At 60.5% G+C, this 20,706-nt stretch overlaps 1 protein-coding gene across 1 annotated transcript in view; it reads right to left on the bottom strand.

Moving 5' to 3' along the window:
* The window catches only part of LOC128973998 (USP6 N-terminal-like protein), a 57,484-nt gene that overhangs the window by 2,967 nt on the left and 33,811 nt on the right, over window positions 1-20,706 (bottom strand). The window contains exons 7-13 of the mRNA XM_054390501.1: window positions 20,331-20,438; window positions 12,682-12,791; window positions 10,375-10,423; window positions 8,523-8,643; window positions 7,101-7,195; window positions 3,704-3,769; window positions 1,365-1,464 (exon numbers count right to left, since the gene is read on the bottom strand). Of these exons, the coding sequence (XP_054246476.1) occupies window positions 1,365-1,464; window positions 3,704-3,769; window positions 7,101-7,195; window positions 8,523-8,643; window positions 10,375-10,423; window positions 12,682-12,791; window positions 20,331-20,438 (649 nt within the window). The remainder of the gene's footprint in view (window positions 1-1,364; window positions 1,465-3,703; window positions 3,770-7,100; window positions 7,196-8,522; window positions 8,644-10,374; window positions 10,424-12,681; window positions 12,792-20,330; window positions 20,439-20,706) is intronic.

Raw genomic sequence — 20,706 nt, 5'->3', positions numbered from 1 at the left:
GGATGCAGGCAGGGATGAGATGCAGGCAGGGACACTGATCCATGCCAGGGATGCAGGCAGTGATGGGATGAATTCAGGGATGGGATGCAAGCAGGAACAGGATACAGGCAGGGATTGGATCCACACCAGGGGTGCAGGCAGGGCTGGGATGCAGGCAGGGCTGCTGCCCCCAGCAGGCATTTCTCAGGGAGGAGAGTTGACTTCCCAGCCAGGCTGAACCACTTTCCCCATCTCTGCCATCAGCAGGGCACCAGAAGGTGCATTTCTGGGCAGCTGGAGGAGGAGCAGGGGGGCTCTCTGCAGAACCCATCAGCTGCACCCCTTCAGTGTCCCCAGCACACAGGAGCAGCATCCCTCCTGCTCTTTCTGAGGGGGAGGGGGTGACAAAGCAAGGATGCTGGCTCAGAGCACTGGAGAGGCTTCAAGTCCCAAAGATCTCAAGGCAGAACCATCCCTGCCTCAAGCTCATGCAAGGCAAGCAGGGCTGGGGCAGTCTGGCAGTCTGGCCCTGGATTTCTTTCTTCCTCTGCAGCCTGTTGAGCTCCAGAGCCTGGCACAGGCAGCTGGGTGCTGTCTGCCCTGCCCCTAAAGGGTGCAGCATGCAGGAAGGGGCAGCTGGGAGTGATGCAGGTGGCTCTGCTGGGTGCTGAGCACCCTTCAGCCCCTGCAGCATCTCATCTCCACCTTCACACCTCCTGCCCCTTGGACCTTATGGGGCCAAATTTCTTCTTAGGAGGCTCTGATTGGACACAAAAGGAATTTTTTTTTCCCCACAAGGATCACAGAATTGTTTGGCTTGGAAGAGACCTCCAAGATTGCCCAGTCCAACCCTTAGCCCAGCACCACCAGGGCACAGGCAACCCATGGCACTCAGCACCACATCTCACAGCTCTTGAAACCCCTCCAGGCCTGGGCCAGGCCTTGCCAAGTGTTTCTGTGAAGAGGTCTCCCAACAGCCAACCTAAACCTCCCCTGGTGCAACCTGAGGCCATCTCCTCTCATCCTGTTGCTTGCTCCTAGGGAGAAGAGCCCAACCCCCACCCTGCTCCAACCTCCTTTCAGGGAGCTGTGCAGAGTCAGGAGGTCTCCCCTGCTCCTTCTTTCCTCCACCTCTCAGGGCAGTGGTGGATTCCCCAGCACTGGGGCAGCTGGCAGGGGCAGCTGGGCATGGTGCTGGGCAGTCTTGCCCAGGCTGTATGCTGGACTAGAGGACTCCTGAAGTCCCTTCCAAGCTGGTAAGCTCAGATTCTAGGAGCACCAGCATGAGGCTGGGGCCTTGGGGCCAGCACAGGGCTCCAGCAAAGGGCTCCCAGCAGGCTGGGGGGGGGGGTTGGGCAGCCCAGCAGTGCCCCCCAGGAGCTTACTCTTGTGCAGTTTGAGGATGGTGTAGGCCATGGCGGTCAGCACTCGCTCCCCTTCCAGGATGTAGATGTCCCAGAGGCGCAGGGTGAGGGTGAAGGGGGTCTGCTCCAAACACAAACACCCAGCTGGTTAGCAGGGGCAGGCACAGGGGCTGGCATCACTCCCCCCTCCCGCCCCAACACCCCAGCACAGCAGGGCAGGCATTGGCTGTGCAGGACTCAGCCACAGCACATTCATTGCTGCTTTGTGGTGCTGACCTAAATCTAAGAGCTTTGGGTGGCCAGGACAGGACCTGGAGCTTGCTGGTGAATGAAGGGAAGGAGAAACTTCCCACACAGGCAGATGGATTCCCTCACCCTGGGGGAAGCATCATCACCTTTCACCCTCTGAACACACAAACCCACTCCAAGCAAACTGCTCACAGAGGTGAAGGGCTCTGCAGGGCAGGGCTGAAGGTCCAACAGTGCTTCACTGAGCATGAAAAATCTCTCCCTTGGTGTCTGGGATCAGAATGGGTTGGGTTGGAAGGGAGCTCAAAGCTCAGCCAGCCCCAAGTCCCTGCCATGGGCAGGGACACCTCCCACCAGCACAGCTTGCTCAGGGCCTCATCCAGCCTGGCCTGGACACCTTCAGGCAGGAGGCAGCCACAGCCTCCCTGGGCAACCTGTGCCAGTCTCTCCCCACCCTCACTGGAAAGAATTTCTTCCCAGCAGCTTTCTGCACATGAAGGCAAAAAGGCAGGGAGAGCAGCAGCACAGGGAGGGGATTCTGCCCCTCTGCTCTGCTCTGCTCACACCCCACCTGCAGCACTGCCTCCACTGCTGGGGCCCCCAGCACAAGAGGGACCTGGAGCTGCTGCAGAGGGTCCAGAGGAGGCCACCAAGATGAGCAGAGGCTGCAGAACCTCCCCTGTGGGGCCAGGCTGGGAGAGTTGGGGCTGTTCAGGCTGGAGAAGAGAAGGCTCCAGGGAGACCTCAGAGCAGCTTCCAGGACCTGAAGGGCTCCAGGAGAGCTGGGGAGGGACTTTGGCCAAGGGCTGGGGGTGCCAGGATGAGGGACAATGGCTTGGAGATGGGAGAGGGCAGATTGAGAGTGGAGAGGAGGAAGAAATTGTTGAGAGTGAGGGTGGGGAGAGACTGGCACAGGTTGCCCAGGGAGGCTGTGGCTGCCTCCTGCCTGGAGGTGTTGAAGGCCAGGCTGGATGAGGCCCTGAGCAAGCTGTGCTGGTGGGAGGTGTCCCTGCCCATGGCAGGGACTTGGGGCTGGATGAGCTTTGAGCTCCCTTCCAACCCAACCCATTCTAGGCTCTCTGAAGCTGCTGGAGCAGCCATCACTTCCCAGCAAAGCCCTCAAGCATCTCCCCAGGACATCTCCCACTGTCCTGTGACATTTCAGTTCAACCTGAGGATGCTGTGCTTGCTCCCCAGAGCTTGGCCCCAGGGGCTGCTGCAGCTCCTCTGTCACACTGCTGCAGTTCCAGGGATGGTGCATCCCATCCAGCTGCTCCAGACAGCCTGCACAGCAGTGCAGCAGGGAGAAGGTCATCCACAGCTTCAGAGGAGAGGAGCCAGCAGCAGACTCAGACTGGGGCCACACAGATGTCCTCAGCATGAGCAGGGCTGGGATCTTGAGGTCAGGGCTGCAAGGACTATGCTGACCCTGAAAATAAAGCTGGAGACCTTCTCAGTGCTGATCAGCATCTAAAGGGTGGGGGGCAGGAGGCTGGGGCCAGACTCTGCTCAGTGGTGCCCAGGGACAGCACAAGGGGCAAGGGGCACAAAGTGGAAGTTCCACCTGAACAGGAGGAGAAAGTTGTTTGGTGTGAGGGTGCTGGAGGCCTGGAGCAGGCTGCCCAGAGAGGTTGTGGAGTCTCCTTGTGTGGAGAGCTTCCAACCCCCCCTGGGCATTGTGCTGCTGGGCAAGCTGCTGTGAGAAGTGTTGGCTCAGGACTGGCCAAGGGCAATTGTCCCCTGCTCTGCTGTGCCTCCAGTGCCCATCTCTGCAGCTGCTGCAGTGCTGTTTGCTCAGGTCTATGCCTCCAGCTCTTTCCCAGAGCCAGAGGGAGGTGAGTTGCCTTTGCAGCAGTGCCAGTGGGCAGGAGGAAGATCTCTGCTGGCTCAGAAGCTCAGACTGCTGCCACTGAGTCACCTCTCAGCAAGCAGCTGTGCTGAGGCAGCAGAACTGGCAGGTGGCATTTTTAGCTTCTCCCTCCTTAATTCCACTGCTTTGTGAGCACAGACACCATGTCCCACCTCCTGCAACGTTCCCACCTTGGGACTGTTCCAGAGAAGGAAGCAAGCAGCTGGAGCAGAGCAGCACAGACCCCCCAGAGCATCCTCACCCGGTCGATGAAACACTGCAGGAACCACTTGGTGGTGTAAATCCCTGTAGTCATCTGCTCCTTGTCCTGGGAGACAGCAGAGAAGAGACAGGAGGCTCACCAGGCTGCTGGCTACAGGGGCAAGCAGCTCACAGGGCTTCTGGGGAGGTTGGTTGGTTGATGCTGGGGGTCTGGGTGCAGGATCTGGCTGTGCTTTGTCTCCCCACAAAGCTCCTCTGTAAACACCAAGGCTGAAGGCCTTGGCCCAAGACCACAACCTGACCACAACCTGACCACAACCCTTGATGTGGCCAGACCTCAGCCACAGCTCTGGAGTGGGATTGCTAGGAGCAGCTTTTCTGACCCAGGGATTTACAGGCTCACAGGATGTGAGGGGTTGGAAGGGACCCCTGGAGATCTTCCAGTCCAACCCCTGCCAGAGCAGGGCCAGAGAACCCAGCACAGGTCACACAGGAACACATCCAGACAGGGCTGGGAAGGCTGCAGAGAAGGAGACTCCACAACCTCTCTGGGCAGCCTGCTCCAGGGCTCTGGGACCCTCCCAGTGCAGAAGTTCCTCCTCATGTTGAGGTGGAACCTCCTGTGCTGGAGTTTCCATCCCTGACATGAAAGCCTTCCAGGAACCACAAGCCTGCACTCCTCACAGGCTGCTTTTTTTCTCATCATCATCATCCTTCCCTTGTGAGTCTCTTGGGGCCCCAAAAAAATTCTCAACCCCAAGTATTACAGAATCACAGAACCACAGAAGTGCTGAGGTTGGAAACTCACACAATCAGCCAGCTTGGAAGAGACCTCCAAGATCCCCCAAGTCCAACTGATCACCCAACCCTAACTCACCAACCAGACCATGGCACTGAGTGCCTCATCCAAGCTCTTCTCAAACACCTCCAGGGACACTGACCCCACCACCTCCCTGGGCAGCCCATCCCAAGGAACAATCTCTCTGTCTGGGAAGAACTTCTTGCTAAGCTCAAGCCCAAACCTCCCCCTGCACAGCTTGAGACTGTGTCCTCTTGTTCTGGTGCTGGGTGCCTGGGAGCAGAGCCCAACCCCCACCTGGCTGCAACCTCCCTTCAGGTAGTTGTAGACAGCAATGAGGTCTGCCCTGAGCCTCCTCTTCTCCAGGCTGAACACCCCCAGCTCCCTCAGCCTCCCCTCACAGGGCTGTGCTCCAGACCCCTCCCCAGCCTTGTTGCCCTTCTCTGGACCCCTTCCAGCATCTCAACATCTTTCCTGACCTGAGGGGCCCAGAACTGGACACAGCACTCAAGGTGTGGCCTGAGCAGTGCTGAGCACAGGGCAGGATGACTTCCCTGCTCCTGCTGGCCACACTCTTGCTGATCCAGGCCAGGATGCCATTGGCCTTCTTGGCCACCTGGGCACACTGCTGGCTCTGTTCAGCTGCTGTCACCCAGCACCCCCAGGTCCCTTTCTGCCTGGCTGCTCTCCAGCCACTCTGTCCCCAGCCTGCAGGGCTGCCTGGGCTTGTTGTGGCCAATGTGTAGAGCCTGGCACTTGGACTTGTTAAACCTCATGCCCTTGGACTCTGCCCATGTGCCCAGCCTGGCAAGGTCCCTCTGCAGAGCCTCCTACCCTCTAACAGATGGACTCCTGCTCCCAGCTTGGTGGGAGAGACTTCTGAGCTCATCCAGCCCAGCCACTCACCCAGAGCTCACAATGCCACCACTGCTGCCAAGCCACTGCCACTGAGCGCCCCCCCACATCCAGGGGTCTTGGAAACACCTCCAGGGATGGGGATTCCACCACCTCCCTGGGCAGCCTGGGTCAGTGCCTGAGGACCCTTTCTGGGAAGAAATTGTTCCTGACACCCAAGCTGAACCTCCCCTTGAGGCTGTTTCCTCTTGCCCTGCCACCTGTTGCCATGCACCCCACAGGCACATCCAGACCTGTCCAGTCAGGACACCTTTGCCAGCACCAACTCATGGCCATGGATGGTTGAGAGGCTGAGGAGAGCTCTTTCCAGCTCACCACATCAGCCTGCCCTGTCACTTCTCCATCCCTGCCTGGTGCCCAGGGCATGGCAAGAGAAGGAGGCCCATGGCATGAATGCCCAGCTCTGGCCTTTGCATTGCACCTGCAAGCCTCGGGGGGACCTTCAGGAGCCAGGAGCCTCTGGCAGCCTTCCCAGAGTTGTTCCCACACTCTTTGTGGCTCTAATGAAGGGAACACCTGTCCTGACTCTGCTTCCCTGGCCAGGGCTGGCTGGGCTGCAGCTGCTGCAGGTGGGGGGCAGTAAGAGCAGCCTGTGCTGGAGCTGGGCCACCAAGAACCTTTGCAGCAGAAGGGACCTGCAGGAGCATGGCCATGGAACACCAGCTGGCCACAGCAGATGCAGGGGGAAGAGAGCAGGGAGCAGGTAGGTTGGTCAATAGTGCCCTGGATGTTAGGCTGCAGCTGATGTGTCCTGCAGATGCCCCTCCAGCCACCCAGTGGGTTTGTGCCACCTGCCAGCTGGAGGTGCCCAAGCACCAGACAGGCAGCAGCACCTCCTGTCTGGAGGCTACAAAGCCCTTCAGGGCCTCACCTGGGGCTAGCAATGGCTGAGTTCAGACTCCAGACAGAGCAGGATCAGCCTTTGGGCTGCTCAGCTGGGGTCAGAGCACAGCCCAGCTCCAGCTGCTGCAGGCACAGCTGTCCTGGGAAGGCCTTTAGGCTGCAGCAGTCCTGACACTGCTGGTCCTAGAATGGGTTGGGAGGGAAAGGACCTTCCAAGGACATCCAGTCCAAGCCCTGCACTCAGCAGGGACATCCCCAACCAGAGCAGGCTGCTCACAGCCCCAACCAACCTGCCCTGCACTGCTGCCAGCCATGGGGCAGCTCCCACCTCTCTGGGCACCCTGGGCCAGGCTCTCCCCACCCTCAGGGGCAAACATTTCTCCCTTCTCTCCACTCTCCAGCTCCCTCTTGCACTTCAGACCATCCCCCCTTGGCCTGTCCCCACAGGCCCTGCTCAGAAGTCTGTCCCCAGCTTTCTGCTCAGCCCTTGAAGCACTGCAAGGCCACCAGAAGGTCTCCCTGGAGCCTTCTCCTCTGCAGGCTGCCCAAGCCCAACTCTCTCAGCCTGGCCTCCCAGCAGAGGGCTTCCAGCCCTGCCAGCATTGCTGTGGCCTCCTCTGGCCCTGCTCCAGCAGCTCCCTGTCTGTGCTGAGCACTCCAGAGCTGCCCCAGCACTGCAGGGGGGTCTGAGCAGAGCACAGCAGAGGGGCAGAATCCCCTCCCTGCCCTGCTGCCCACACTGCTGGGGATCAGCCCAGGCCATGGCCCCTGTGGCTGGTCAGACAGACCCTCAGTGCTGCATCTGCCTGGCAGCACAGCCCTCTGGATGCTCTGGCAGGGCAAGGTGAGGTCAGCAAGGGGAGAGACAGCCAAGAGGTACCAGGTGCTTCTTCAGCTTGGGGAACAGCTTGCTCAGGATCTGCTCGTGGTGGGCCTGGAATCTCTGCAGCTTTGGGAAGCCAGGGATGAAAAAACCTGGGTGAGAAAAAATGAGAGAAATGAGAATCAACCAGCTGAGCTCTGGGGTCCCAGACACTCATCCCTGCCTTGCCTGCTGGTGTTGGCTGGGCCACAGCACACCCAGCTCCTGCCTGTGGCACCCTTCCAGTGCCCACCCTTCACCGAATGCCCTGCATGGGTGACAGCACCCTCAGCACTGCCTCTAGCTGCTCCTTCTCACCCAGCTCCACAGAGCACAACCTCTCCTGCCCAGCACCTGCCTGCCTTGGCCAGGACCCCTCTGACCACACCTCAGTGCTTGCCCAGGCTGAGAGAGAGGCTGGAGGTGCTGGTAGAGCACAAGCACCCAGGCACAGGACTGTCTGCAGTCATCAAGCCACAGGGCTTGGTCCTCTGCTCAGAAAAGAGTCCTCTGTGCACCAGGCACTGCTGAGCACCAGCAAGGTGCAAGGATCTGGAGTGTGTCTGGAGCAGCTGTGTGGTGGAACTCCACCTTCAGGGAAAGGCAGAGGCAGGCAGCTGGTGGCATGCCCAAAGCAGAGCAGCACAGGAAGCCCTTGGGCCTGCTTTTGGGAGACTCCTGAATCACCTGGAACCTGGAGTTCATGGATGGCCAAGGGTGTTGCAGAGGGCAGGCAGCACCTCTCTGGAGCTGTGCCTCACTGAGCACTGAAGCTCAGGGCTCTAAAACCACATTGTCCTCTGGGGGCTTTACTGTCCCCAAGGGTGACCTTCAGCTCCATGGTCAGGTTGTGCTGGCTGCAGACATAGCCTCACAGACTGCAGCTGGTGGGAAGGAAGCCTCCAAGGGCATCCTGTCCAACTCCCTGCAGGCAGCAGGGACACCTCCAGCCAGAGCAGGCTGCCCAGGGACACATCCAGCCTGAGCTGGAATGGCTCCAGGGATGGAGCCTCAAGCACCTCCCTGGGCAGCCTGTTCCAGTGTCTCCCCAGCCTCACTGTGCACAACTTCCTCCTGAGCTCCAACCTAACTCTGCCCTGCTCCAGTTCCAAACCATTGCCCCTGGGCCTATCCCCACAGCCCCTTCTGAACAGTCCCTCCCCAGGTCCCCTGGAGCCCTTCAGGTACTGGAAGCTGCTCTAAGGTCTGAACAGCCCCAACTCTCCCAGCCTGGCCCCACAGGGGAGGTTCTGCAGCCTCTGCTCACTGATTACACCTTACCCACCTCAAAGAACTGAGTGAGGAGCAGCAGTGCTGCAGTACCCAAGCTGCAGAGACACCCCTGGCCCCCACAGAGCCCCCTGCCCAGCCCCCTTACCTAGCCTTTGCTCAGCCCCTGCCCAGCCCCTGCCCAGCCTGTGCCCATCCCCATGCCCATACCATGCATGGCATGCCGCTGGTTGGTCAGCAGCTGTGCCAGGGCCCAGAAGGCATCCTCCTCGTTCAGGTACATCAGCAGGATGGCTGCAATCTGGCTCATCCCTTGGCAGTAGCTCACCTCCTGCAGGAACCAAGAGGGCCACACCTGCTGTCACCCCAGCACCCCTCAGCCTGAAGCAGGAGCTGGGCAGGCTGCCAGGGCTGTCCTCTGCTCTTCCCAGGGCTGTGCCATTCCCAGGGCTGTGCCATTCAGTGTGTATGCAGCAGCTGCTACAGCAGTGGCTTAGAGGGCTTTGGGCTGGAAGGGACCTTCCAAGCTCATCCACTCCAACCCCCCTGCACTCAGCAGGGCCATCCCCAACCAGAGCAGGCTGCTCACAGCCCCAACCAACCTGCCCTGCACTGCTGCCAGCCATGGGGCAGCTCCCACCTCTCTGGGCAGCCTGGGCCAGGCTCTTCCCACCCTCAGGGGCAAACATTTCTCCCTTCTCTCCACTCTCCAGCTCCCTCTTGCACTTCAAACCATCCCCCCTTGGCCTGTCCCCACAGGCCCTGCTCAGAAGTCTGTCCCCAGCTTTCTGCTCAGCCCTTGAAGCACTGCAAGGCCACCAGAAGGTCTCTTGGAGCCTTCTCCTCTGCAGGCTGCCCAAGCCCAACTCTCTCAGCCTGGCTTCCAGCCCTCTGATCATTATCTTGGCCTCCAGGTCTTCCAGCAGGAGGTAAGGAGCTTGCAGGGAATCCCCACCAGCAACCCTGCTTATGCCTGAAGGGCAAGGGACAGAAACCCAACACAGGAGGTGCCTGCAGCTGCCTGGAGGAACAGGAGCTGGGCTGACACGAGGCTCTGCTGCTGGTTTGGGTCAGCACTGAAGTAATTAAGGGATAGGTCAGTGAGCATTCGTGTGGCATGGGGGAAGGAAGGGTCTTTGTTTCCTTGACTACCCCCTGAGCATCTCCTGTGCCTCCTGGGCTGACTGTCCCCTCCTGGAGATGCAGGCAGTAGGTTCAGCTGCTCCCTTAGGCTTATCCTGCCCAGGCCCTTCAGCCACAAATGGTTTGCTGGAGGCTGTCAGAGTTCTCCACAGGGCTGCACTCAGTGCATGAGGACAAGTCAGACACTTACAGAATCAGAGAACTGTTTGGGTTGGAAGAGAGCTCTGAGCTCATCCAGTCCAACATCAACCCAACCCCACCATGGCCATCAAACCATGGCCCCAAGTGCCATGGCCACAGCTTCCTTGAACACCTCCAGGCATGGGGACTCCACCACCTCCCTGGGCAGCCTCTGCCAACCCCTGACCACTCTTGCACCAAGGAAATTTTTCCTGCTCTCCAACCTAACCCTCCCCTGGCACAATTTCAGGACATTTCCTCTCCTTCTCTCACCTGAGACTAGGGAGCAGAGCCCAACCCCCACCTGACTGCAGCCTCCTCTCAGGAGCTGTAGAGAGCAATGAGGACTCCCTCAGCCTCCTCTGCTCCAGGCTGCTCCCTCAGCTGCTCCTCCCCAGCCCTGTTCTCCAGACCCTTAGCCAGCTTGGTTGCCCTTCTCTGGCCCTGCTCCAGCCTCCTGCTGGCCTTCAGCCAAGAGGCTGCTGTGGCTGCACAGCCAGAGGGCAGTCCTCTGCCCAGACCACATCTGCCAGGTGATAACATGAACAGGGGAAGGAAACAACTCTGCAGAGCCTTCTGCTGCCCACCAGTGCTGCAGCTGTGTCAGGACACCCAAGTGGCAGTGCCACTGGTGCTGTGGGGGTGTGACACAAGGACACAGCCGTTGGCACGCAGAGGTGTGCAGAGAGCTTGGAGCACCTCTTTTGTGTCTCTGCCCAGGGCTGTGCCCACTACTCACAGTGTTGTAGACGGAGTAAGCTGTCAGGACGTGGAAGAGGGCCTGCTGCCTGTGGAGAAAACACATTCACCACCTCAGCTCTGTGTGCCCCAAACCCAGCCAGCTGCTCCTGCGGGGCCCTGCCAAGCAGCAGGGCTCACACAGCCAGCAAGCACCCTGGTGGGCACCTGGGATGGGACCTCTGCCAGGCTCTGCCAGGGAGCCCCCAGCCCTGGATCTGGAGGCAAGTCCCAACCCTAACTCTGGAGCCTGCAGCCCTGGCTCTGGAGTCCCTCACCCATGACTGTAGAGCCCCATCCTTGGATCTGGATTCCCTCATCCGTGGCTCTAGAGCCCCCATCCCTAGCTCTGGAGTCCCATTCCTGGCTCTGGAGCCTCTCACCCATGGCTCTGGAGCCCCCATCCACATCTCTGGAGCCACCTACCCACTAGCTCAGGAGCCATCCACCCACAGCTATGGAGGCCCCAACCCATGGCTCCAGAACGCCCACCCCTGCCTCTGGAGCTCCCAGCCCTGTCTCCAGAGCCCCCAGCCCTTTCTCAGAGCCCCCAGCCCTGTCTCACAGCCCCCAGCCCTCAGTACCCCCAGCCCTGTCTCAGTGCCCCCAGCCCTGTCTCAGAGCCCCCAGCCCTGTCTCACAGCCCCCAGCCCTGTCTCGCAGCCCCCAGCCCTGTCTCAGTGCCCCCAGCCCTGTCTCAGTGCCCCCAGCCCTGTCTCGCAGCCCCCAGCCCTGTCTCGCAGCCCCCAGCCCTGTCTCAGTGCCCCCAGCCCTGTCTCAGTGCCCCCAGCCCTGTCTCGCAGCCCCCAGCCCTGTCTCACAGCCCCAGCCCTGTCTCAGTGCCCCCAGCCCTGTCTCAGAGCCCCCAGCCCTGTCTCAGTGCCCCCAGCCCTCAGTGCCCCCAGCCCTGTCTCAGTGCCCCCAGCCCTGTCTCGCAGCCCCCAGCCCTGTCTCAGTGCCCCCAGCCCTGTCTCAGTGCCCCCAGCCCTGTCTTGCAGCCCCCAGCCCTGTCTCAGTGCCCCCAGCCCTGTCTCAGTGCCCCCAGCCCTGTCTCACAGCCCCCAGCCCTGTCTCAGTGCCCCCAGCCCTGTCTCAGTGCCCCCAGCCCTGTCTCAGTGCCCCCAGCCCTGTCTCACAGCCCCCAGCCCTGTCTCAGTGCCCCCAGCCCTGTCTCGCAGCCCCCAGCCCTGTCTCGCAGCCCCCAGCCCTGTCTCAGTGCCCCCAGCCCTGTCTCACAGCCCCCAGCCCTGTCTCGCAGCCCCCAGCCCTGTCTCAGTGGCCCCAGCCCTGTCTCAGTGCCCCCAGGCCTCAGTGCCCCCAGCCCTGTCTCAGTGCCCCCAGCCCTGTCTCAGTGCCCCCAGCCCTGTCTTGCAGCCCCCAGCCCTGTCTCAGTGCCCCCAGCCCTGTCTCAGTGCCCCCAGCCCTGTCTCGCAGCCCCCAGCCCTGTCTCAGTGCCCCCAGCCCTGTCTCGCAGCCCCCAGCCCTGTCTCAGTGCCCCCAGCCCTGTCTCAGTGCCCCCAGCCCTGTCTCACAGCCCCCAGCCCTCAGTGCCCCCAGCCCTGTCTCAGTGCCCCCAGCCCTGTCTCAGTGCCCCCAGCCCTGTCTCACAGCCCCCAGCCCTGTCTCGCAGCCCCAGCCCTGTCTCAGTGCCCCCAGCCCTGTCTCACAGCCCCCAGCCCTGTCTCGCAGCCCCCAGCCCTGTCTCAGTGCCCCCAGCCCTGTCTCGCAGCCCCCAGCCCTGTCTCAGTGCCCCCAGCCCTGTCTCACAGCCCCAGCCCTCAGTGCCCCCAGCCCTGTCTCAGTGCCCCCAGCCCTGTCTCGCAGCCCCCAGCCCTGTCTCGCAGCCCCCAGCCCTGTCTCAGTGCCCCCAGCCCTGTCTCGCAGCCCCCAGCCCTGTCTCAGTGCCCCCAGCCCTGTCTCACAGCCCCAGCCCTCAGTGCCCCCAGCCCTGTCTCAGTGCCCCCAGCCCTGTCTCGCAGCCCCCAGCCCTGTCTCACAGCCCCAGCCCTCAGTGCCCCCAGCCCTGTCTCAGTGCCCCCAGCCCTGTCTCGCAGCCCCCAGCCCTGTCTCACAGCCCCAGCCCTCAGTGCCCCCAGCCCTGTCTCAGTGCCCCCAGCCCTGTCTCAGTGCCCCCAGCCCTGTCTCAGTGCCCCCAGCCCTGTCTCGCAGCCCCCAGCCCTGTCTCACAGCCCCAGCCCTCAGTGCCCCCAGCCCTGTCTCAGTGCCCCCAGCCCTGTCTCGCAGCCCCCAGCCCTGTCTCGCAGCCCCCAGCCCTGTCTCCCGGGCGCCCCCTGCTGGCCGCTCTCACTTGACGCCGTAGCGCTCCCGGAACATGATGTGGTTGCGGAAGGTGCGGTTGACGTCCAGGTCGATCTGCTTGATCTCCGAGGAGAAGCTCTTGGCCTGCTCTTTCATTTGCTGCCAGGGAAGAGGGGCAGGCGTGGGGAGAAGTCAGACACAGGCCCAGCCCACAGCCAGGAGGTCTCCTCCAGCAGCATCTGGCTGGAGGACATCAGAGTCCCTCGGGAAGGGACACTGCCCTGCTGCCCACACAGCCTTCAGCCACCCCCATCACAGCCCCACATGAACATCCAGGTGGAGCAGAGCCTCAGGATCACCAAGTCCAGCCCAGGACCCTGCTCTGCAAGGCTCACCCCTAAACCATAGCACCACATCCAAACCACCTTGAAACACCTCCAGGCCTGGGGACTCCACCACCTCCCTGGGCAGCACATTCCAGTGCCTGACCACTCTTGATGGGAAAAAGTTTCCTACTGTCCAGTCTAAACCTGCCCAGAGCCAGCCTGAGGCTGTTCCCTCTTGTTCTGTCACTAATTACCTGTGAGCAGAGACCAGCACCAACCTCTCCACAACCTCCTTTCAGGGAGCTGTAGACAGCCATGAGGTCTCCCCTCAGCCTCCTCTGTTTCACACTAACCATCCCCAGCTCCTTCAGTTGCTCCTCACAAGATTTATTCTCCAGGCCCTTCCCAGCTTCCTTGCCCTCCTCTCCCCTGGCTCCAGCACCTCCACATCTCTCTTGGATTGAGTGCCCAGAACTGAACCCAGCACTCCCCAGAGCTGAGTCCCAGGGGACAATCCCCTCCCTGCTCCTGCTGGACACAGCATTGCTGATCCCAGCCAGGATGCCTTTGGCTCTCTTGGCCACCTGGGCACTGCTGGCTCCTCCTCAGCTGCTTGGCCATCAGCATCCCCAGGTCCCTTTCTGCCAGCAGCTTTCCAGCCACACTGCCCCAAGCCTGCAGCACTGCTTGGGGCTGTTGTGCCCCAACACAACTCAGAATCTAAAGCCTTCCAATTCCACTCTGGTTTCTTCTGATCTCTTTGTGGAAGCAACTCTGACTGCCCTGAAGTGTGGAGACCTCAGCTGGCACTCAAGGAGCACTTCTCTAAGCCCCATGCTGAGGCACACACCCAGACCTTCATCACCATTCCACAGGCTCAGTCACAACAAAGTCCAAACTGTGCAGAGGAGGCTTATAGAGACCATTCCCATTGGGATTCAGCCAGAGGCTCACAGGAGGAGCACTCCGAGCCTCCAAAAATGCCAGCAGCTGGTTAGGTGCTCAGTGGGAGCTGCTCAATAATGCCTGAAGGGATCCTGCAGGAAGGCTGCAGAGAGACTTTTGCTGAGGGTGTCTGGAGCCAGGCCAAGGGGGAATGGTTTGAAGCTGAGGCAGAGCAGGGTTAGAGTGGAGCTGAGGAAGAAGTTCTTGAGTGGGAGGGTGGTGAGACTCTGGCACAGGTTGCCCAGGGAGGCTGTGGCTGCCTCCTGCCTGGAGGTGTTCAAGGCTTTGATCAACCTGGGCTGGTGGGAGGTGTCCCTGCCCATGGCAGGGGGTTGGATCAGATGAGCTCTGAGGTCCCTTCCAACCTGAGCCATCTTAGGCTGAAGCAGCTCCCACTCCAAGGGCAGTTCTGGGGCACTGCCTCAGGCTGCTGTCAATTTTAGGGAACTGTCAGAGTGCAGGAGCTGAACGCAAAGCCAAGAGTCCTCAGATTCCCCCATGCTGGCTCACCACTGGGACACAGAACCACAGAACCTTAGGGGCTGGAAGGGACCTTGGGGATCACCCAGTCCAACCCCCTGCTCCAGCAGGGCACCCAGGGCAGGGCACACAGCAACACAGCCAGGGGGGTTGGAAGCTCTCCACACAAGGAGACTCCACAACCTCTCTGGGCAGCCTGCTCCAGGCCTCCAGCACCCTCACACCAAACAACTTTCTCCTCCTGCTCACATGGAACCTCCTGGCTTCCACTTTGTGCCCCTTGCCCCTTGTGCTGTCCCTGGGCACCACTGAGCAGAGTCTGGCCCCAGCCTCTTGCCCCCCACAGCTCCTTTAGCTCTTGCTGAGCATTGCTCAGCTCCCCTCTGGGGCTGCTCTTCTGCAGGCTCTCAGCCCCAGGGCTCTCAGCCTTTGCTCCTCACACAGCTGCTCCAGGCCCCTCAGCAGCTTTGCAGCCTCCCCTGGACTCTCTCCAGCAGTTCCCTGTCCCTCTGAAACTGGGGAGCCCAGAACTGGACCCAGGACTCCAGATGTGGCCTCACCAGGGCAGAGTAGTGGGGGAGGAGAACCTCCCTTCTCCCTTGCCATGCTGGCCACACTCTTCTTCCCCAGCCCAGGACACCACTGACCCTCCTGGTCACAAGGGCACACTGCTGTGCCATGGGGAGCACCAGCACCCCCAGGTCCCTCTTCACAGAGCTGCTTTCCAGCAGTCCAAGCCCTCCACACAGTAGTGGTCTTAGAGGCAGCACCATGCAGATGAAGGACCAAAGTCCATCCAAACCCAAGGCAACTCAAATCAGAGCTCAGCCCAGAGTCCCCAGCTGAAGATGCTCCATGGATGAACCCTGCTGCTGTTCCACCTGGAAGCCTCTGCTCAGCCCCTGCATGCAGGCAGGGAGCAGTGTGCTGCAGCCCAGCAGCTCCTCTCACAGCCTTTAGACAGCCCTGAGGATCACTGCCCTCCTCCTTTGCACATTTGGTGACTGTCTTCAGGCACCCACCAGCAGGTCAGGGGCAGCAGAGCTGAGCAGCAAGCCCAGCAGCAGGCCTGGAGCCTGGGCTCAGGACCTCTCCTTGCTCACACAGGAGACAGGAAACAGCAGATCTGCTTCAGCAGCTGCCATCAGCCTGGTGCAAGATGCCTCCAGGCTGCTGCTGACCTGAGGTGGCCACATCAGCTCTGGGGAACATCATTAGCACCCAGATGTCCCCAGCACAGCAGTGCCCTCAGGGCAGTGATGGCATCTGCAGAACATGAGCTGCAGCCTCAGCAGCAGCTGGGAGGAGGAGCAGCAGTGTGGGAGCTCCTTTGAACTCTGCCTGCACAAGCCAAGGGAGGACAGAAGTGAGGCTGAAGATTTGATGCACAACCTCCTTTCCCTGTGCTCTCCTGGCCTTCTCCAGAGCAGGCAGACAGCCTGAGGCAAGACGTCAGTTCCTGCACCCTGAGTCACCCCAGTTCAGATGGCCCTGCTCAAAGCCCTCCTGAGCAATACACAGTTCTCCCAAAGACCTGAAACTCCCCAGTTTGGGTTTTTTTCCCTCACTGCACCTGCCCAGCAGACAGCTTGTGCAGCACTGTGTCACCTGCCTGCTCCCAGGACCTGGAGAACAAGCAGCCCAGGAGGGGCTGGTCTCCTTGGTTCATAGATTCATGGAGTCATGGAATGGGTTGGGGTTGGAAGGGACCCTGAAGATCCTGGAGCCTGGTTGTGAATGCAGGAAAGGAGAAACTTCCCACACAGGCAGAGGGATTCCCTCACCCTGGAGGGAGCATCATCACCTTTCACCCTCTGAACACACAAACCCAATCCTGCATCCAAGCAAACTGCTCACAGAGCTGAAGGGCTCTGCAGGGCAGGGCTGAAGGTCCAACAGTGCTTCACTGAGCATGAAAAATCTCTCCCTTGGTGTCCAGGATCAGAATGGGTTGGGTTGGAAGGGAGCTCAAAGCTCAGCCAGCCCCAAGTCCCTGCCATGGGCAGGGACACCTCCCACCAGCCCAGCTTGCTCAGGCCTCATCCAGCCTGGCATGGAGCACCTCCAGGCAGGAGGCAGCCACAGCCTCCCTGGGCAACCTGTGCCAGAGTCTCCAAACCATCACTGCCAAGAATTTCTTCCTTCTTGTTGAAGTCACCCGGAGGCTCCACCAAGCTCATAAGCACTGTGAGCTGGGGGCTGGGAAGCTGGAGGTCCCATCCCAGAGACCCTGGACAAAGCCAAGATGTCTCTGCTCTGCCCCATGGCCAGCACATTTCTCCTGCCACCTTCTCTTGGCTGTGGCTGTAACACCCCAGGGACAAAACTAGAAGTGGGGAGATTGAGATTGGCTGTTAGGAAGAAGTTGTTCCCCATGAGGGTGGTGAGAGCCTGGCACAGGTTGCCCAGGGAGGTGGTGGAAGCCTCATCCCTGGAGGGTTTTGCAGCCAGGCTGGATGTGGCTGTGAGCAACCTGCTGTGGTGTGAGGTGTCCCTGCCCATGGCAGGGGGTTGGGACTGGCTGAGCCTTGAGGTCCCTTCCAGCCCTGACACTTCTGTGATTCTATGGCACAGAGCATCACAGCACTTTGGCACCAAGTGTGGCACCTCCCATGGCAGCCTCCTGCAGCACCAGGAACAACTGAGCTGCCATGGGCTTGAGGAAGAGTCGGGAGGCCTGCATGGAGAGGACACTGGGATGAGTTACAGCACTGTGGAAGCAGCAGGACCTGGTGTTCTCCTGGCATCACTCCAGGGGCCACACGGAGGTGGGGAGCAGGACATGGGCTGGAAAAGAGACTCCTGCACCAGCCTGAGTGCAGGGCACAGCACCTCACCAGAGCAAGCAGAGGGTGAGAGCAAAGTCCAAGCCCCTGGCACCTGCCTGGTGTCACACTCAGAACCCCAGGCCCGTGCAGATGCCAGGCTTTTGTGCCAGGCTTCATGCCCCAAGGTGGCCTGGGCACCAGCCTCCCAGGACACAGGGCTGGGGCTGAGGTTGAGTCCCTTCTGCAAAGCAGAACCCCTCATGCAAGACCTGCAGTAAGCCACTCCTGGAGGCCAGCAGGGGACAGCTAATTACTGGCAGCAGCTGGCACCAGAGAAGAGGCAGCTTAAGAAGAGCCTGCAGGGGGTTTGCAGCCTGCAAAGCCTCTTAGCCCAAAGCTGCTGCTCACTGCAGACCCCTCTGCAGCACAGCTCAAACTCCTGGGGACTTTCCTTTGCTTGGATTGCTTCCAGCACCCTGCTTTGAGGGAGGGAGCAGGTCAAGGACCTGTCTGCTGGGACTGCTTCTGACCTCTGCTGACTGCCCCAGCCCCTGGCAGCTCCCTGGGAACATCTCCACTGGAGTGAGGATGATGAGGGTTAGCATCCTCCTGCTTAGCAGGCAGGGATTACACAAACACCTGCTGGCAGCAGCACTCCACCTCCTGCCCCCACAACCAGAGCTGCCTCCACAATGTCACAGCATGGACTGCATCCAGAGCAGTGTGGCCAGAGATGGAGTGAGAGGATCCTGTCCCTCTGCTCTGCTCTGGGGAGACCTCACCTGCAGGGCTGGGGCCAGATATGGGGATCCCAAACACAAGAGGGGAGCCAGAGGAGGCCACCAAGATGAGCAGAGGCTGCAGAACCTCCCCTTGTGGGGCCAGGCTGGGAGAGTTGGGGCTGTTCAGCCTGGAGAAGAGAAGGATCCAGGAAGACCTCAGAGCAGCTTCCAGTACCTGAAGGGCTCCAGGAGAGCTGGGGAGGGACTTTGGCCAAGGGCTGGGAGTGCCAGGATGAGGGACAATGGCTTGGAGCTGGGAGAGGGGAGATTGAGAGTGGAGAGAAGGAAGAAATTGTTGAGAGTGAGGGTGGGGAGAGACTGGCACAGGTTGCCCAGGGAGGCTGTGGCTGCCTCCTGCCTGGAGGTGTTGAAGGCCAGGCTGGATGAGGCCCTGAGCAAGCTGATTTAGTTGGAGCTGTCCCTGCAGGGGGGGTTGGACAAGATGACTTTTAAAGGTCCCTTCCCAGGCTCTGCATTCTATGATTCTATGACTCAATGGCAGCCTGATCCTCACCCAGCTATGTGATGCAGGCTGCAACACAGCCCAGGCTGGGAGAGCAAGGCCCTGAGCAAGGCCAGCACTGAGCAAGGCCAGCCCTGAGGATGGACATCCCTCAACAGGGCCATCCCTGAGCAAGGGCTTTCCCAGGCTGCCATGGGAAGAGGCAGCACCAAGGAGCTGAGATGCCTGAAATAAGAACCAACAATTGGCACCAAGCCCTGGCTGACACTTGGGGTTTGGTTCCACAACTGCTGCTGCAACAGCTTACACCATAGGATCATGGAACTATTGAGGTTGGAAGAGACCTCTGAGATCTAGAACTAGAGAGGAGCAGATTGAGATTGGATGTGAGGAACAAGTTCTGCACCAGGAGGCTGCTGGAACACTGCAACAGGTTGCCCAGGGAGGTGGTTGAGGCCCCATGCCTGGAGATACTGAAGGTGAGGCTGGAGAGGGCTCTGGGCAACCTGATCTGGTGGAGGATGTCTGGATGCTGAGTGCAGGGGGCTGGGTTGTGGAGTCTCCTTCTTTGCAGAGCTTCCAACCCCACCTGGATGTGTTCTGTGTGCCCTGCTCTGGCAGGGGGCTTGGAGTGGATGACCTCTGAAGGTCCCTTCCAACCCCTACCATGCTGTGATTCTTCGAAGCTGCTCCCATCCAACCTCCTCCAGCACTGACAGACAACTTCCAGCTCTACATCCAAGCTGTATCCCAGGACCCCATGCTCAGAACTCCATCCCCCAAGCTTGCAAGACCTGCCCTCAGCCCACCCTTAGCTGGACCAGTGACTCCCTGTGGGCTGCTTTAAAGCTTCTGAACTTGCTGCACATTTCAATACCCCCTGGCTGGAATTTTGCAGCCCAGGGAGAGGTTTGGGGTGCCCCACTCAGCACCCACCTGTTCTGGGGTACTCCTGGCTGTGTGGCAGCACTCCAGGATGCTGGGGCAGCTGCAGGGGGTAGCTGATGGGGCAAGCTGTGCTGAGCAGCCCCTTCCTCTTCCCTGCACCCTTCCTGAGGGATGCAGGAACACTCAGAGCACCTCTGCTTGTGGCCTCCAGCAGCAGCAGCAGCACAATCCACAGCTGGAGAAGGCTGAAAGCCCCCAGCCCAGTGCACAGCTGGAGAAGACTAAAAGCCCCCAGCCCAGTCCACAGCTGGAGAAGGCTAAAAGCCTCCAGCCCAGTCCACAGCTGAAGAAGGCTAAAAGCCCCCAGCCCAGTGCACACAGGGAGAAGGCTAAAAGCCCCCAGCCCAATCCACAGCTGAAGAAGGCTAAAAGCCCCCAGCCCAGTGCACACAGGGAGAAGGCTAAAAGCCCCCAGCCCAGTCCACATGTAGAGAAAACTAAAAGCCCCCAGCCCAGTGCACACAGGGAGAAGGCTGAAAGCCCCCAGCCCAGTGCACACAGGGAGAAGACTAAGAGCCCCCAGCCCAGTCCACAGCTGGAGAAGGCTAAAAGCCCCCAGCCCAATTCACACATAGAGAAGATTAAAAGCCCCCAGCCCAGTCCACAGCTGGAGAAGACTTCAAAGCCCCCAGCCCAGTGCACACATGGAGAAGACTAAAAGCCCCCAGCCCAGCCCACACATGGAGAAGGCTAAAAGCCCCCAGCCCAGTGCACAGGTGGAGAAGGAGCTGACACTCATTTGAGCCTTTATCCTCCCCAGAGGTCACAGCAGTTCCTGGCCAGGGCCAGTCCACACCAGAGGGAGCCTGGCACCCCCCAGGAGCTGCCAAGGGCTGGGTGCAGTGCTCCCCAGCCACCCTCAAGGCCCTCCATTGCCCTGCTGCCTCAGCAGGTGGAGATGGAGAGTTCTGCATCAGCACAGCCCCAGGCTGCCCCAGCAGAGCAGCCTCCCCACCCCTATGGCCTTGGCCAGCAGGAGTCCCTACCTCATACTTGCCCTCGTTGTCCTTCTTCATCTTCTCGACGTCCAGCAGCAGTGCCCAGACCTGGCCCCGCACCTGCAGGGGGATCCCCTTGTAGACTCGGCGGCACATCTGCAGGGGAACACGGGCAGGGGCTGCTGCCAGGGCACCCTGCTGCTGCCAGGCCACAGCTGCAGCTGCTGCTGCTGCCCACCAGCCACCCCCTCAGGCTCTGCTGCCACCCAGTGAGACCTGGACGGGCTGAGAGCTGGCTGCAGACAAAGCTCGGGAAGGTCAATGAGGACAAGCGCAGGGTCCTGGCCCAGGGAGGAGGAGCAGCAGGCACCAGGACACCTTAGGGGATGCTCTGCTGGGGAGCAGCTCCATGGAGTCCTGGGGG

Source organism: Indicator indicator, chromosome 21, assembly GCF_027791375.1.
Source record: "Indicator indicator isolate 239-I01 chromosome 21, UM_Iind_1.1, whole genome shotgun sequence".
NCBI lineage: Eukaryota > Metazoa > Chordata > Aves > Piciformes > Indicatoridae > Indicator > Indicator indicator.
Note: the sequence above shows the minus strand (reverse complement) of the source record. Positions and strands in the feature narration are given on the sequence as shown.